Genomic DNA, 16294 nt, shown 5'->3' with positions numbered 1-16294 from the left:
ATTCCATGCACTGTTTGTGTCATGTCATCGAATTAAGTGTTCAGGTGATCTGTTCCTGATACTGATTTATGTCCATGGTCATAGAATAGAAAATGACATATAAAAATATTTTGGGCACGTTTCTTTTGCACGTGAGTTTAACTGTGTTCCAAGGGTCATCATTTGTGATGTATCACGCACAATCTTGAACAAGACCAGGTACCACGTGTTCAGGGCTATGGTTCGTGCTGATTTGCCTTGCTAGTACAAGTTCTGAGTTATAAATATAACACTCAGACGTTGATGATGACAGCCTTGTGTAAATAACAGTTCCATGTCTTTAGAACTTAACACTTGATGTAAAAGATCATTCAGGATAATGAGTCCATGTCTTTGAATGTCATTTAGAAGTGTAAATACATAAGAATGAAGATTTTATGGATATCAACTTCTTTATGAGAGAACACAACGTTTCGGAGTTAATGCTTACTCCTTCATCAGGTGATTGAGAAAGGGATACAGAGGTGTATTAATATGTACAGGTAGAACAATAACAAAGTAACAAGTGGAATGAGTTAACGAAAGCTAGTATAAACAAGCACTGATAGGAAGCCGATAGTTAAGATAACAATGATGGAAGCCAACGGTAATGCATTACAGTTGATTGGATATGTTTACATAACATGATTGGGGATAAGGATGGAAGCCAATGGTGATACATTACGCATGATAGGATGATGTACATAACACACGATAGGGGGTGAGCATGTATACATGAGGGTTGGTGATGTACAAACACAAGTATGTACATCACCAACCCTCATGTATACATGCTCACCCCCTATCGTGTGTTATGTACATCATCCTATCATGCGTAATGTATCACCATTGGCTTCCATCCTTATCCCCAATCATGTTATGTAAACATATCCAATCAACTGTAATGCATTACCGTTGGCTTCCATCATTGTTATCTTAACTATCGGCTTCCTATCAGTGCTTGTTTATACTAGCTTTCGTTAACTCATTCCACTTGTTACTTTGTTATTGTTTTACCTGTACATATAAATACACCTCTGTATCCCTTTCTCAATCACCTGATGAAGGAGTAAGCATTAACTCCGAAACGTTGTGTTCTCTCATAAAGAAGTTGATATCCATAAAATCTTCATTCTTATGTATTTACACTTCTAAATGACATTCAAAGACTTGATAGGACATCAACATGGAGATGATGCAGTCACATCCATCAACAGGTACAACCGCTCTATTAGCAAAATTGTGAAAACCAGTAATCATCTGACTTTCCTGTTACGATGCCGAGACAACAACCTCGTTCCCAGAGGATTTCAACTGTCATCTCCTGTCCCTCGCTCACCTGCCATCAACAAGATACTCCACAATGCCAGCACCAGAATAGTCAAGCACCAGATACAGCACCTACGCCGCCACAAGTCCCATCTCCATAAAGACATTGAAACCAGCAGAAGCCACCTACAAGACACCCTCGAGTCTGACCTCTACCACAAGACCCAGTCCTTAGCAGAGAAGACCAAGCAGCACCTCCATGAGAAAGTGAAAACTACCCACATCACCAAGTTCACCCAGTTACAACGTCCTTCCACCTCCAACATTCCCGAAGCTGACAACAACAACACCAACCTCAAGACAGTCATCAACCTCAGCAGCAAGCCTCTCACACCATCTCAGACATCCCTCCTTGCTAAAGGCCTGAAGTATGTCCCAGTCGCCGCCAAGATCAACACAGATGCCTTCATCACCAGCATTGAAAGTGGACTTCAACAACTGGCTCCCAATGGCAACGTAGACTACCTCCGACACCAGATTATAGACACCATCAAGCAAGCTCCCAAGCCCCGCCCCAACCTCACGCACCAAGAGAGACAGGCCATCACCGAACTCAAGAAGGATGACAGCATCACCATCACCGAAGCTGACAAGGGCAAAGCAGCAGTCATCATGGACACCCCGGAATTCCTCCAGCTCGTCAACAACAGCCTCTCAGACACCACCACCTACCTCAGTATCAAGAAAGATCCGACGGCCAGACTGGAAAGACAACACAAGAAAACCCTGAAGGACCTCCATGAGAAGAGAGAAATCAACGACATCATCTTCAACCAGCTGAACCCTATCAACTCCCAAGCCCCATACGGAAGAGCCACCATCAAGATCCACAAGAACCCGCCCAAAGCCCGGATCCTAGTCTGCTCAAGAGGTTCAGTTTTCTACAACACCGCCCAGTTCCTCACACGTCTCCTCGCTCCACTTGGCAAAGATGGCAAGTCCTACATCAGCGACTCTTCATCCTTTGTCAACCAGCTGAAAGAATCCAACCCCACAGGCACCATGGTCAGCTACGACGTCGTGGACCTCTTCACCAACATCCCACTAGAAGAAGCCCTGGACATCCTTCGCAGCAAGTTAGCCAACCGGATAGATGACTTGGACACCCAGCTCACCATAGACAGCATCATCAACCTCGCCCGCAGCTGCTTTGACACCTCCTACTTCACATTCAATGGTAAGATATACAAGCAGATCCACGGTCTCCCCATGGGCTCACCTCTTTCTCCTCTCATTACAGAAATCTTCATGACCTCCTTCGAGGAAGCAGCCCTCTCCACAGCTCCGTTCCAGCCCCTCTGTTGGTACCGCAAAGTCGACGACACCTTCACCACCATCGCCTATGACAACGACCCCAATGAGCTCCTCAACCACCTCAACGACCAACATCCAAGAATCAAGTTCACCATGGAGACTGAGACCAACCAACACCTGCCCTTCCTTGATGTATCCCTCCACACCACAGACGATGGACTTAGAACCTCAGTATACCGCAAGCCGACGCACACCGACCAGTACATCCACTACAACTCCTGCCACCACCCTCAGATCAAGCAAGCTATCATCGCCACCCTTACCAGACGTGCCAAAGCCCTCTGCCACCCCGATGCCCTAAACAATGAACTGGACCACCTCAGAAAGACATTCACCACACTCAACGGGTACCCTCCCCAGCTCGTCACAGCCACCATCAACAAGACCCTTAAGGACCGAGAACCCCGCCCCAAACCTGCTCCATCACCCATCAGAGTAACCATACCCTACTTTGGCCCCATCAGTCATCAAATATCACGCCTCATCAAGACCAAAGCCAGCATCGATGTCACCTTCTCCAGTGGCAAGACCATCAAGACCTACCTAAAAGGCAACGGTAAAGGACCCAGCTGTGAACACCCTAACCCGAGAGGATGCATCTACCAGATCCCTTGCAACTGTGGCGACCTATACATTGGAGAAACGCTGAGACCAATCAACACCAGAATGAAGGAACATCAGACCTCAGTCAGGAAACTCGACCAGAAATCGGCCATCTCTGAACATATTCTCAAGAACCCTGAAAACTCAATTCGATGGGAGGACACTAGGATACTATCTACCAACAACAACAACTGGCGCCAAAGGAAACTGCAAGAGGCCATCGAGATCCGGAGACAGAAACCAGCCATCAACCGCGACCAAGGAGTGTACCTACCAAGTGCCTGGGACTTATTGATAAATTAATCTCATCTACCTGTGTACATTCTATCTATGTAATTCATGTATAGCCTATCTACCCAGTACATACTTGTGTTTGTACATCACCAACCCTCATGTATACATGCTCACCCCCTATCGTGTGTTATGTACATCATCCTATCATGCGTAATGTATCACCATTGGCTTCCATCCTTATCCCCAATCATGTTATGTAAACATATCCAATCAACTGTAATGCATTACCGTTGGCTTCCATCATTGTTATCTTAACTATCGGCTTCCTATCAGTGCTTGTTTATACTAGCTTTCGTTAACTCATTCCACTTGTTACTTTGTTATTGTTTTACCTGTACATATAAATACACCTCTGTATCCCTTTCTCAATCACCTGATGAAGGAGTAAGCATTAACTCCGAAACGTTGTGTTCTCTCATAAAGAAGTTGATATCCATAAAATCTTCATTCTTATGAGTCCATGTTGTCCATCAGAGGAAAACTGTTCAATGTCTGCTTCCGCAGGTAATCCCTTTTGGAAAACAATGTTTGGCACAGTCCTTTCCATATCGTCAAACAGGGATTGGTAGACACCAAAACAGTACAAGATCTTCTGGGGTGGGGTCTTCACATACATGCCATTCACATGTTGCAACAGTCTATACACCCAATGTGTCTTTCCTGCCCCTGTGGGTCCAGACACACAAATGCTGGAGCAAGGTTCAAAAGGTGTTAAACTTTGAGTTTCCCACCAAGGTTTAGTCAGATCGACCACAGCTTTAGGACTCCAAGTAATGGCTGACCTGGGTGTAGTAGGATGAACTTCAGTCATGTCCTCCCTTTTCTTTAACCAGTGCCTCTTTCCATCAGAATCTAATTTGTGAACTTTGGATAGATGTAAGGAAGTCTCAATAAATGAGAACAACCAGGTACAGTACAGGGCAGTCTTTTCTTAACCTATCCATCTCGTTTTAATTTATTTCATTTATGAAACTAATCCTATATATACTGTAACTCCCTATGGCTCCCAAATGGCTCCCAAATGGCTCCCAAATAGCTCCCAAGTAACTCCCTGTGGCCCCCAAATGGCACCTAAGTGGCTCCATGTGGCTCCCTATGGCTCCCCAAAAGGTCATTTGGCCCTAGCTCAATAGAAATGTCCCTGCCAATTACTAACCTCAAAACCCATAGGGCACAGTATCTAAGTCTTTTTAATGACTTGTTCAGTGTAGACCATTCTATACGTTTTGGTTTCTTTCCTATTGAATATTTTCGTTGAATAGTAATTTTGGAGGAGTTGGTCACTTTTATGACTTTCTCCTTTTTTGCTTCTTTTTCTTCCAAACCTCACATGTCTTTCTTGTGAACAAGCACCATGTCTTTGACAGGCTCAAAGTTGATGATTTGTAAATTGGTATAATTCAAAGTTAATCCTCTAACTTTACATGTTTCTTTGGCAGATTTGCACAATGTCCCAATGAAGCAACGTTCCTCATCAGTATGCTGGCATGGTTTTTGTTCCGTTTCAGCACAAGTGTGACACAAAGCAAATTTGAGTTTGCCTTGAGACCTCAAGGGTGAAACAGGATGATAAGTCCACGAGGGGGTAGGATCTTGACTTTGGCAAGCCCAAAATACAGGTCCAAGGATTTGAAATTTCTGGTAATAATTTGAGGATGCCCGACTCGATACTGACCATACTTGTTTACCCAAGGATACAAGGATGTGAAATCCATATACAAAATGTTTTCCTTCTCCTTGACCTCGTAAAAACAGTTTGGAGGCAATGGTGATGTAATCTGTAGGGTCAATACCTGGTTCTTTCTTCTCAGTGATTTGCTGAGTTTTAGGGTCTTTGACAAGATATGTCTTTGTAGTGACAGACAATAATAACTGTTGGAAAGTCATGAGAGCTTCCCTCAAGATCTGGACGTCTGACCGACAATAGTCATCCATTTCTTGAGCAAAGTCAAAGATTTTGTCCTTTTGTTCGGCATGCCATTGCAGGAAGTCACTCCTACCCTTGGTGGACATACTATTCACTCCACAGTAAGAAGCATCAGGATAAGGTCCAACATACTGTTGATTGGCGTGGGTATTAAAATAATGTGGGAAATAGCCTTTCTTCAACTCTTCCAAATGAAACATCTTGGGAAGGCTGGCCAATTTGGCATTGAAATAGGACATACTGTCCAACAGTCGAATGTTCAAGCCCCGGGGGACATTCATGAACATGAGTTTGGACCCACTGTAAACAATGTTGTCAGGTTGGATATTATTTTGGATCAGATAGTCCAAAATAAAATATCTGTCGTAACCCTTGAAATTGTGGGCAAAGACCGAAAAGTTTTCGTGACTTTTTGTGAAAAGCCATTGACAGAATAGTGCAGCTGTGTATGGGCCTTTGACCTTGACTTCTCAATGACCACAAGTGTCTGGACATGGGATTATCTTGAAGCATTTGAATTGCTTGTGCCATTTAGAACAATGATCACAGCACAATCCACAACTCATACACTTCGCGTCAGGTGTGAAGGGTTCATCCTTGCACACATCTCAGACAGACTGGGCTATGACAGAGGTTGTGTTCCTGACGCCCACACCACGACTGATGACAATTGTCACATGGGGTATGGTGAGAGTAATCATCATCAGGTCCACACTGTGAACAAGGGGAAGGTAGATAACCTCCTGCACAGGTAGACACCTCATCTTGTGAGCACTCGAAATCAAACATGATGAACTTTTTGACTTTCTGTTTGTCATTCACATGTATGGGTGTATTATAGCAATTATGATCCATGGGCACCCTCTTACCACAGGGTTGACACATGTAAGTGTCACAATCGTGCTGACCATCTTTGTTTTGCCATATGTTCAGAACTTTGAAACATTGAGGTCTCACATTCTGATGGGAGGTCACCCTCTTAAGACTTTTTGGGTTGTCTGTGAGCCACAAAACACTCTTCTGAGCGACACTGCATGTTGCAGTCAAGACAGGTTTTTGCAGTATCATTGGCCTTACAGCACATTCATGTTGGTGTTTTTGGCTAAAAGGAGTGAGACAGTGGTCACAAAAATAACTTTCTGTCTGAAAAAGCCAGAAATGTTCGTGATGGCATGAAAATGGCTGTCCACTAAATAGAGAAACAGTTGTTTTCTGTCATCTTTGATTCCTTTGGTGATGAATGTTTTTCCCAGTGATGCACTGACCACCAAAATTTGACACCCTAAGACAGTTTCAAATTTGGGAATATCTGTCAAACTTGCCATTCTTTGTTTGGACACACCTGCTTTGCCACACATGGTTTGGGCTAAAAGGGTTTGTCGTGTACTTGTGGAATCTTTCAAGTTGGTGTACAAGGTGGGCGGGCATTGCTCGTGCTCCAGTGCCATATGAGCCATATGAGTATTTTTTTTTGTCATTGGTAGACATGACAAGAGACCTACACTCGCATTGGTCTAAAGGATCAGCTTGGAGGAGATCCTCCCATTCAATCTTAGACACTTGATGAACTTTTGCGAAACATACAGCCAAAGCTCTTGCCATACACATGTTGTCGTTATTTTTTATTTCTACTATAGCATGTTTCAGTTTCACGCTTTCTTCAACATTGGATATGTTATGTCTTGCACGTCCTTTGTGCATATCAAGAAATCCAATATCAATATCGAAAGAATCACCCAAGGCCAAATTGTTATGACCTTTTAATACATTTTCTCTATTGCATAGAATCACTTTGGCATTTAGTTCCTCCAATGGTCGGAGTAGGATCACAATGGGATTTTGCAAATTTTGATGGTGAAGCACAATCTTCATCCTGTAAATTTCCTCTAGCTTCTCTTAACACATCATCAAACATGGCATGTAAGTTGTCCTGTCAATCTTTTAAATTTTGACCATTTCATTATTCATCAAATCGTACATTGTACACTCTTTCTGTAGCTGCGTGTTTTGCAAAGGCTCTTTCTTTTCTAAGGTGAAGTTGACAAGCAGGTTGGACATCCCCCGAGTCATCATTTCCAGCTACTTGTTGACTATCCAAATTGATATTTTATTCATCTAACACCACTGGACTGGATAAATATGTATTGTAATCAAGATCCCCTTGAAGAAGATTGTCCTGAGTCAGGTTGTCCAATGACAGCTGAGACCCCCTATCTATACGTTTTGGGTATGGTCCTGGTGCTGGAGAGCCTGACCGTTTCCTTGAAGAATTTACATGCACTTTTTGAGAGGTACTGGGCATAGCAACCAATGGGCAGGTTAACATATGATGCCGAAGTGCAGGCATTCTCCTGAAAGTAGTTAAACAGAAGGGACAGGGTAAACCTTTCTAGGACAAATTGTATGGATAACAACTTCTTTATTGCGTGATAGCGACGTTTCGGTGCAGATTCTTGTACCATTGTCAAGCATGAATGAGGCATGAAATCCAGAACTTGTATATATATATATACTAATACAAACAATGGGATAACATAGTATACAAAGAAAACACAATTGATAACCGGAGCAACATAATGCCATAATTGGGGAAACAGAAAGCTGGAGAAGCCAGTAGTAGACAAAGGATAGTGAATGGAAGCCAGACATGTACAAATAAAGGTGGGGGGGGGGGGGGTACAATGAAGGAGGATGAGATGTTTATACAACAGATTGGGCTTGGTAGAGGAGTGGATCATAAGCAGATGGAATGAAGTATCCTTGGTCACGGTTGATGGTGGGCTTCTGGCGTTTGATGTGAATGGCTTCGGTGAGTTTGCGTTTGGTGAAGTCCGTTTGGTTGTTGGCTAGGATTGTGATGTCAGACCACTCTATTTGATGATTAGGGGTTTTTTTGATGTGGTCCGAGATGGCTGATTTGCTGTCCGAGTTAGTAACAGAGGTGCGATGTTCTTTGACTCGGGTTTTGATGGGTCGTGATGTTTCACCAATGTAGCTTTGACCACAATCACAGTTAATTTTATATATAACACATTTGGGGTTGTTGCTGTTGACAGTGGGTTGTTTTCTTCCGTTGGCATTGAGGAGGTTGTTGAGGCTAGGGGATGCTGAGAAGGTTGTGTCAATGTTAGCTTGTTGTTTCAAGATCCGGCTGATCTGATGCGATGTTTTACCAACGTAGGGAATAGATATCTTGATTGGGGCTGATGCTGGTTTAGGTCTTTTGGTAGGGGTTGACAGTGTGGCTTCAATGGTTCGGTTGACTATTTCTGGCGGGTAGTGGTTACGTTCTACAAAGACTTTCCTCAGGTGTTCAATTTCGTCATGTAGATTGGCTGAGCAGATGTTTTTGACTCTTCTGGTCAATGTAGAGATGACGCCGGTCTTGACTTTGGGGGGTGGTTGGACTCATAGTGGATGTATTGATCCGTATGGGTAGGTTTCCTGTACACAGAGGTCTGAAGTTGGGTACAGGAGGTGCGGGATACAAGGACATCGAGGAAAGGTAGTTGGTTGTTGTGCTCTGTTTCAATGGTGAATTTGATGCGGGGATGTATTTCGTTGAGATGGGCGAGAAGCTGAACCACTACCCGCCAGAAATAGTCAACCGAACCATTGAAGCCACACTACTCATCCATCCACACATCACACAAGCATGCTGCAATACAGCATCGTTCCAACTTCACATATGGATTGTATCAAAGTCTGTTTGCAACATTGAGGATATTCAACTGGAGTGGCGAGGGCAGTCAGTCTAGCTCTACGTAGATCTACCTGCATGTACTGAGTGATCACGTTGAGTGATTATGACCATGTACTTGTAATGAAGATACTTGTACATGAAGAATGGTCATGACTGATCTTGATTGGAAATCTTGACATACAGACGCATTAGACACTAGCAGGACGCTAGCTGATCTGTATATCAGATGTATAGTAGTCAGCAGAATCCAATTTAGCCTTGCCCACCACTGTTTCCGTCGGATTCTGTGAGCATAGTAAGCATGAGTCAGGATAAGGGAAATAAAACTGATATTTTATATATATACTAACTCATGGCGTCTATACAAGTTCTGGATTTCATGCCTCATTCATGCTTGACAACGGTACAAGAATCTGCACCGAAACGTCGCTATCACGCAATAAAGAAGTTGTTATCCATACAATTTGTCCTATTTGCACACCTCAACTTCTAAAATGCCACTCAAACAAGTAAACCTTTCTGTCGCCGATTACTGGCTTTGTTTTAATTAATGCTTTTCAATGAGGTACTGTCATCAGAGCTTTGGTTGTTGTTGCTGACTGATGTCTACACAGCAAGTATATAGACCTCATGCCTATATGTTCATCGTTTGACAATCCTTGTTCTTCTGCCCACTTCATCATGCTAGCATAGTCATCAAAAGAATCTATTTTGGCCTGATTACACGATGCCATTTAGAAAGTGGTCAAATGCAACATATGTCATATTTGGTATTTCACTTTCTTAGTAAAGTACAAATTCTAGTACTTTTTTCGGTTGAGTCCCATCCGGGATTCGAACCCGCACCCTCAGAGTCAGGCACCTAATCGCCAGCACACAAAGTCAGCCGCCTAGCCCGCTCAGCCACCGCGACTTCCACAAAATGAAAGTCGGACAACTGGTAGTCTGGACTGCGTACTTTGTGTACCCCTCTGATGAGTGTAAATTGGCACGGCTCCCACGGCCGAAAGCTATGATTACACGATGCCATTTAGAAAGTGGTCAAATGCAACATATGTCATATTTGGGATTTCACTTTCTTAGTAAAGTACAAATTCTAGTACTTTTTTCGGTTGAGTCCCATCCGGGATTCGAACCCGCACCCTCAGAGTCAGGCACCTAATCGCCAGCACACAAAGTCAGCCGCCTAGCCCGCTCAGCCACTGGAAGTCGCGGTGGCGGTGGCTGAGCGGGCTAGGCGGCTAGGTGGCTGACTTTGTGTGCTGGCGATTAGGTGCCTGACTCTGAGGGTGCGGGTTCGAATCCCGGATGGGACTCAACCGAAAAAAGTACTAGAATTTGTACTTTACTAAGAAAGTGAAATCCCAAATATGACATATGTTGCATTTGACCACTTTCTAAATGGCATCGTGTAATCATAGCTTTCGGCCGTGGGAGCCGTGCCAATTTACACTCATCAGAGGGGTACACAAAGTACGCAGTCCAGACTACCAGTTGTCCGACTTTCATTTTGTGGAAGTCGCGGTGGCTGAGCGGGCTAGGCAGCTGACTCTGTGTGCTGGCGATTAGGTGCCTGACTCTGAGGGTGCGGGTTCGAATCCCGGATGGGACTCAACCGAAAAAAGTACTAGAATTTGTACTTTACTAAGAAAGTGAAATCCCAAATATGACATATGTTGTATTTTGGCCTGGAGATCCATCTGAAATAGAACAAAAAATCACCCTGAACTATACTATAGTGCGACAAGATTCGAACAAATTCACTCATTAACAAATGAATTCAAATAATTAATTGAGTTATTAATCATCTCCACACAATGAACTGCAATTACTATCAATATGTCATCATGAAATCATAATTCATACCAAAATTCATTATTAATTGTAACCAGTACAAGCAATACATTAGCATTCAAATATTAGGAAAATATCAATACAGAATATTAGTTTAATCATGTATCAGTAATAGCTTAGACAAAGATTCCTCTCAAAAGTAGTAAAACTTACCTCACAGACATACTATTGAAAAAGGTATAAGTTATGACCACACAATTTCACAGAGATAAAATCCTAGCCTGAGGTAATCAGAACACCTCTGTAAGACAAACCATTCACTAGGACAGTCTATTACTTATAATTAAAATTGTGATTAGGTTCTTGTGACTTCGGACTCTTTGCTGAGATAATTCCCCCAAGCAGACCAGCACGTCAGATTACATATGTATATATATAGTATCATAAGTTTTTATACATACCGAGATACACACAGACACAGACACAGACACACATATATATATATACACACACACATACCGAGATACACACAGACACAGACACATAGACAGTGTGTGTGTGTCTGTGTGTATCGCTGTGTGTGTGTGTGTGTGTGTGTGTGTCCGTGTGTATCTCGGTATGTATAAAAACTTATGATACTATCAATATACATATGTAATCTAAAATCACTATAACCTTTTGATAATATCAATACATAATTAACAATGACTATAACCTTACACAAATATCTGGACTAATAACATACATGCTCACGTTTGATGTGGGCTATTTTGATAGTACTGTTTTGAGTCCAGGACCGTTGGCGCACAGGTTTGACAGAGACGTTTTGACACAGAACCAGTTTTATCTATCAGACTGATTCCCCCGGTTCTGTTAAGCCAACGCTAAGGGTAAGGGACGTAACTCTAGTGTACTACTGGAGCCGCGCGAAAATTTAAGATAAGATAAGCGAGGAATTTGGTTTACAAATGAAAGTGCATTGACATTTGAGAGGAAATGTTAAATAAAATACATAAAGTAAATAGAAAGTAAATACACTCTGATATCACAACATAAACACATATACAGACAGACACGTAGCTTACGAACAGGACAGCATGAGCTAGAGTGAACCCGATAAATAACACCAAGAACTCTACCCTACCCTTGGTTTAAAAGGCGGGGAAGAAAGATTTTGGGGCTCTGTTAGTTCTGAAACGTGGCTGTAGGTATCGGCGTCCAGACGGTAAGAGGGTGTACTCCTGGTACAGTATGTGGCTGGGATCGGACAGGATTTTCTTAGAGCAATGTAAAACACGTTCTTTAAACAGGGACCACATGGTCTTAAAGGTGATATCTGATATTTTGCTTGCAGTTAATACAATTTTGTTCAAATGGGATTTATGTTTAGCAGACAGATTGCCATAGAAACACTGCAACGAGAATGTCAAGACAGATTTAACAAAACAACGATAAAAACATGAGAGGTTGTGGCGATTAACATTAGAAGATCGCAGTATGCGCATAAAGTGTAGTCTTTGTTGGCATTTCTTAAAGATGAAATCATTTGCATTCCACGATAATTTATTGTCAGTGATAGTGCCCAGGTATTTATACTCTGTTCCGATATTAACAGCGGTATTGTCAATTTCAACAGGTTCAAAATTAAGAATGAAGATTTTTATGGATATCAACTTCTTTATTATGAGAACACAACGTTTCGGAGTTAATGCTTGCTAAGTGAATGCTGATGCTTTTGGCCTTTTATCAACACCGAAGTGATGGGTAGCTTTCAAAACAATTTTCCAATGCCTGTACTTTAGGCATGTTAGAGGTGCTCTTTTGGTAACAATAGAGGAATTGTCCAGCACCAGCTGCTGACCATAAAATATACAGACCATATTGAGAGGGAATGGTACCGAAAAGAAATGCCGGTCATTTTGAGAGTGCTTTGGAAGTTCTTTGTGGCAATATTCCTTATATAAAACAGGGGTCCCCCTGCCTTACACACTTCACCTTTACCGTGGCTTATTCAACGTTGGCAAACAAGAAGAAATGGCGGAAGAATTCCTGGAACTGTGAGTATTTCTCCTGTTAATTCTATGTTAAATTTTTTGTAAAAGTAATGTTTTTCTGACTGTTATGGATCCTTAAAATAATGTGAGTGTAAAATTATTAATTTTCAGACAAGACAAGACATATTATTTAACATGATTTCTTAAAATGATATGATTGTCAAGTGACAGTGCTAAAATATATTTGAGATAGGATATGCTGGAGGAATTTCCCCAAGCCTCCTCTCCCCACTACTCTGATGTGAATGACTGAGAGACTAAGTAAGTATACACTTGTTGTTGTGATTGGAAACACTCGTGTACAAGTTAAAACACAATTTCTGATAAGCAGTAGGTTCACTAATGTCATTCTGTTGCTATTTCAGTGATGAGAGCCTTCTGTTAAAAGCTGTTGAGGGCATGGACATCTCTGTTGAGTAAGTAATATTAAATTTTGGAAAAATACTATTTTATGTAATACCTGATGTAAAGGCTGCTACTTACCGTGACCAGGTGCTCACCCCTGAACTCGTTCCTTTCATAGCGGCTCATGGTCCAGGTGAACAGTTCCACCATGATAAAATGCTCGGCCACATACTGCGATGTTGACACGAAATTTCCTTCAAAACGCTGGAATCACTGTCATGGCCACCAGGGTCCCCTGACCTTAATTCAATACAGCATGTGTTGGATGTACTTGGGAGAGGCTTTGTGATCTTAGGAACCAACCTCAGAACTTGCAGGAACTTGGCACTGCTTTGCAAGAGCAATGGCGCAGAATCCCCATGCACGTGTTCACAAGCATCAGGCAGTCGATGAGGAAACAGTGTTCGGCAGCGGTGAATGGGCCATACACAATATTGAACTGACAAGTTTCACATGTTTATTCTTGTGGCTTGACATTCTGTATACTGGCACTGACAGTGTATCGAGTACATCACACATATCTCAGCAATGAAATAATAATAATTTAACCAACTTGCCATCTCTTGTTCTTTTATAGTACCCTGAAGAAAAAAAGTGAAGTTTCAAATTGACATCTCCTGTTGCAAGGAGCTTGGTGTAGAGGAGATGAGTAAGTGGTATTGGGGACCTGTGCTGATGAGGTCCGGGATGGTAGCCCTCTTCCCTATTAAGCAGAAAACTCAAAGGACTTAAATCCAGACAACAAAGCAAAGGTCTGAAGGAGTCCCCCTGAAATATTCCTCTTCTGATTGGAACAGACTGGAAAAGTTTGCATCTACATCTCAAGTCGACCAGCAACTCATTAAAGACTTGTCGATCCAGCACATGGGGAGGTTGCGGTGATACGTTTTCGCCTCTTCCAAAATCATTTTCTGTACAAGAAGTTGATCCTTGCACCCTCAACATCCCTTTCTTGCTCCCTTCTGCTCTCTGTAAATTATGTCATTGGAAGAGCAGTAAGATGACCCGAGGTTTGTCAAACACCCTGTGAATAATTTGTATTGTGTATTTAAACATGTGATAGGGCGGAAGTTCTTGGGATCAGTCAAGTCGCCTGTTTTGGGAAGGCGTATTATGCAACCTTTGAAGAACCATGGAGGAACATCACCTGTGTCCACAAGAGAATTGAAACAGTGAAGTAACGGTTTTTGGACACAAGGGAACAGGTTCCAGTAACGGTTTTGAATGCCGTCAGGCCCTGGGGCTGTATTAGATTTGAACTGTTTGATAACACTTTTCAGGCAATCTGGTGAGATGTAACAAACGAGCTAGTTACTTTGTCATGCATTGCATGGTCATAATCACTGACCCATGGTGCCTCCGAGTTACAGTTGCTGGGTATAGACCACAAATGTTTTCAGAACCTTTCACCATGGGAGGCCGTTTATCATGCTCACCATCACCACATCTTTTAAGTTTCCCATAGAAGTTCTTTTCATTATTTCTATAAAGTTTATTTTGTTTGATGAATTTGTCTTTTCCCATTTTTTCATTTGACCAAACCTTTATTTTTGCCCCAAGCGAATCACGAATTTGGAGAAGTACTCTTTCTTTTGATGTCTTGTATTGTAGCCTTAATTTTCTCCAAATTGCTTATTGTTGTTTTGACATTTGAAGCCCCTGGCTCAATCCAGGAAATATTTCTTCTTGTTTCAGCAGGGATAATCTACAACAGTAATAAGTCAATCGCTTGCTTTCTTTACCACTAATTAACGTGTGCTTCGTCATGCTCCAACGCACACAGTGACTTGGCTCGTTCCCAGCGCAACTTCAGTTGTGTCGAACGGAACTTCAGCCAGTTTATTGTATCAGTCGGAATTTAGTAATGAATGAAAGGATGAATTATAGGAAGAATTAAGAGAAAGTATTATATGTGAATGAACGAAATACAGAAAAAGTATAAAAGAAGTATATATGTGAATGAATGAAAGAATAAACTACTGCTAGAACACGTGTTAACATCAGCTGTCCTTTTTAAAAGCTCTACTTTGAGACATTTTTGTTTGCATTAATAGATAATTAAGATATCTTATTGCATGTGGAGAATGGCATGGACATTAACAAAATATTAACTGACACTGTCACACACCCCTCCAAAACAGAAAGTTTAAAACTACCACAAAGCGTTGTAGACACCTTTCCAGTTTTGTCGAATAATAAGATCAACAACAAAGAAAGAAGTTTTAGAACTATAACCCTTAAGCATCACAAGCATCAATGGATCAGATCAGATCGGCGATATGTCATTTTTTCATACACATCACATACACCCTAACAATTTTACAAAAATCATAAAACTATTAAAGTTACTTGCAAACACTTTTCACCCGATAGCATATTCCCCTCATAAAATTAAAGGTGTATGTGAAAGAAGTTTTAGAATAATAACTAGAAACACTCAAACAACGCAGTGCAGTATTTCAATGGCGGATCAGATCAGATCAGAGATATATCACCTTTTCTAAAGACAGGAGCTACACCGGAACATTCTTTCTTTGATTATGAAAGTACTTGCAAATACCTTTCAACCAAAAGTATCTTTCCCTTCTAAAAATTACAACGAATATGTGCAAGAAGTATTTATCGACACAATTTAGTCTGTCTTCGCGGTGAATCGAGAATGGAAGACAGTAAGCTATAACATACTGACTTGAAGCTTTACGTCAAATATACTGTCCTAAATACTGACACTAATAACAATTATTGACTTAAACTGAAGTGACAAAATAGTTAACTTATTTTGTACATGTAGGTTTTCAGTTGCCACAGCACTCAGCGAATTTAATCAACTGTTGAAAATAAACCGGGCTCAAT

General features: G+C 41.7%; 2 protein-coding genes across 2 annotated transcripts; one reads left to right on the top strand and one right to left on the bottom strand.

The window, feature by feature from the left end:
• Positions 1-1173: 1173 nt before the first annotated feature.
• LOC137271798 (uncharacterized) lies at positions 1174-5118 on the top strand. The gene is made up of 3 exons (XM_067804199.1): positions 1174-2123; positions 4033-4062; positions 4998-5118. The coding sequence occupies exons 1-3, from the start codon at positions 1174-1176 to the stop codon at positions 5116-5118; spliced, it is 1101 nt and encodes a 366-aa protein (XP_067660300.1).
• A 3067-nt stretch (positions 5119-8185) lies between these two features.
• Positions 8186-13591, bottom strand: LOC137271797 (uncharacterized). The gene is made up of 2 exons (XM_067804197.1): positions 13537-13591; positions 8186-8874 (listed from the first exon to the last, which is right to left on the bottom strand). The coding sequence occupies exons 1-2, from the start codon at positions 13589-13591 to the stop codon at positions 8186-8188; spliced, it is 744 nt and encodes a 247-aa protein (XP_067660298.1).
• Positions 13592-16294: the final 2703 nt, after the last annotated feature.

This window comes from Haliotis asinina, chromosome 2 (genome assembly GCF_037392515.1).
Source record: "Haliotis asinina isolate JCU_RB_2024 chromosome 2, JCU_Hal_asi_v2, whole genome shotgun sequence".
Lineage (NCBI taxonomy): Eukaryota > Metazoa > Mollusca > Gastropoda > Lepetellida > Haliotidae > Haliotis > Haliotis asinina.
The sequence above is the reverse complement of the archived record's forward strand: the minus strand, read 5'-3'. Positions and strand labels throughout refer to the sequence as shown.

Bases quoted from the DNA above. Each gene is read 5' to 3' on its own strand.
- LOC137271798 (XM_067804199.1), top strand. From the start codon at position 1,174: ATGACATTCAAAGACTTGATAGGACATCAACATGGAGATGATGCAGTC. The intron at 2,124-4,032 runs GCTGAACCCTAT...GTTGTCCATCAG, and splicing joins AACGACATCATCTTCAACCA to AGGAAAACTGTTCAATGTCT. The intron at 4,063-4,997 runs GTAATCCCTTTT...TTTCTTTGGCAG, and splicing joins TTCAATGTCTGCTTCCGCAG to ATTTGCACAATGTCCCAATG.
- LOC137271797 (XM_067804197.1), bottom strand. From the start codon at position 13,591: ATGGTGGAACTGTTCACCTGGACCATGAGCCGCTATGAAAGGAACGAG. The intron at 8,875-13,536 runs GTGAGCACCTGG...CACCCCCCAAAG, and splicing joins TGAAAGGAACGAGTTCAGGG to TCAAGACCGGCGTCATCTCT.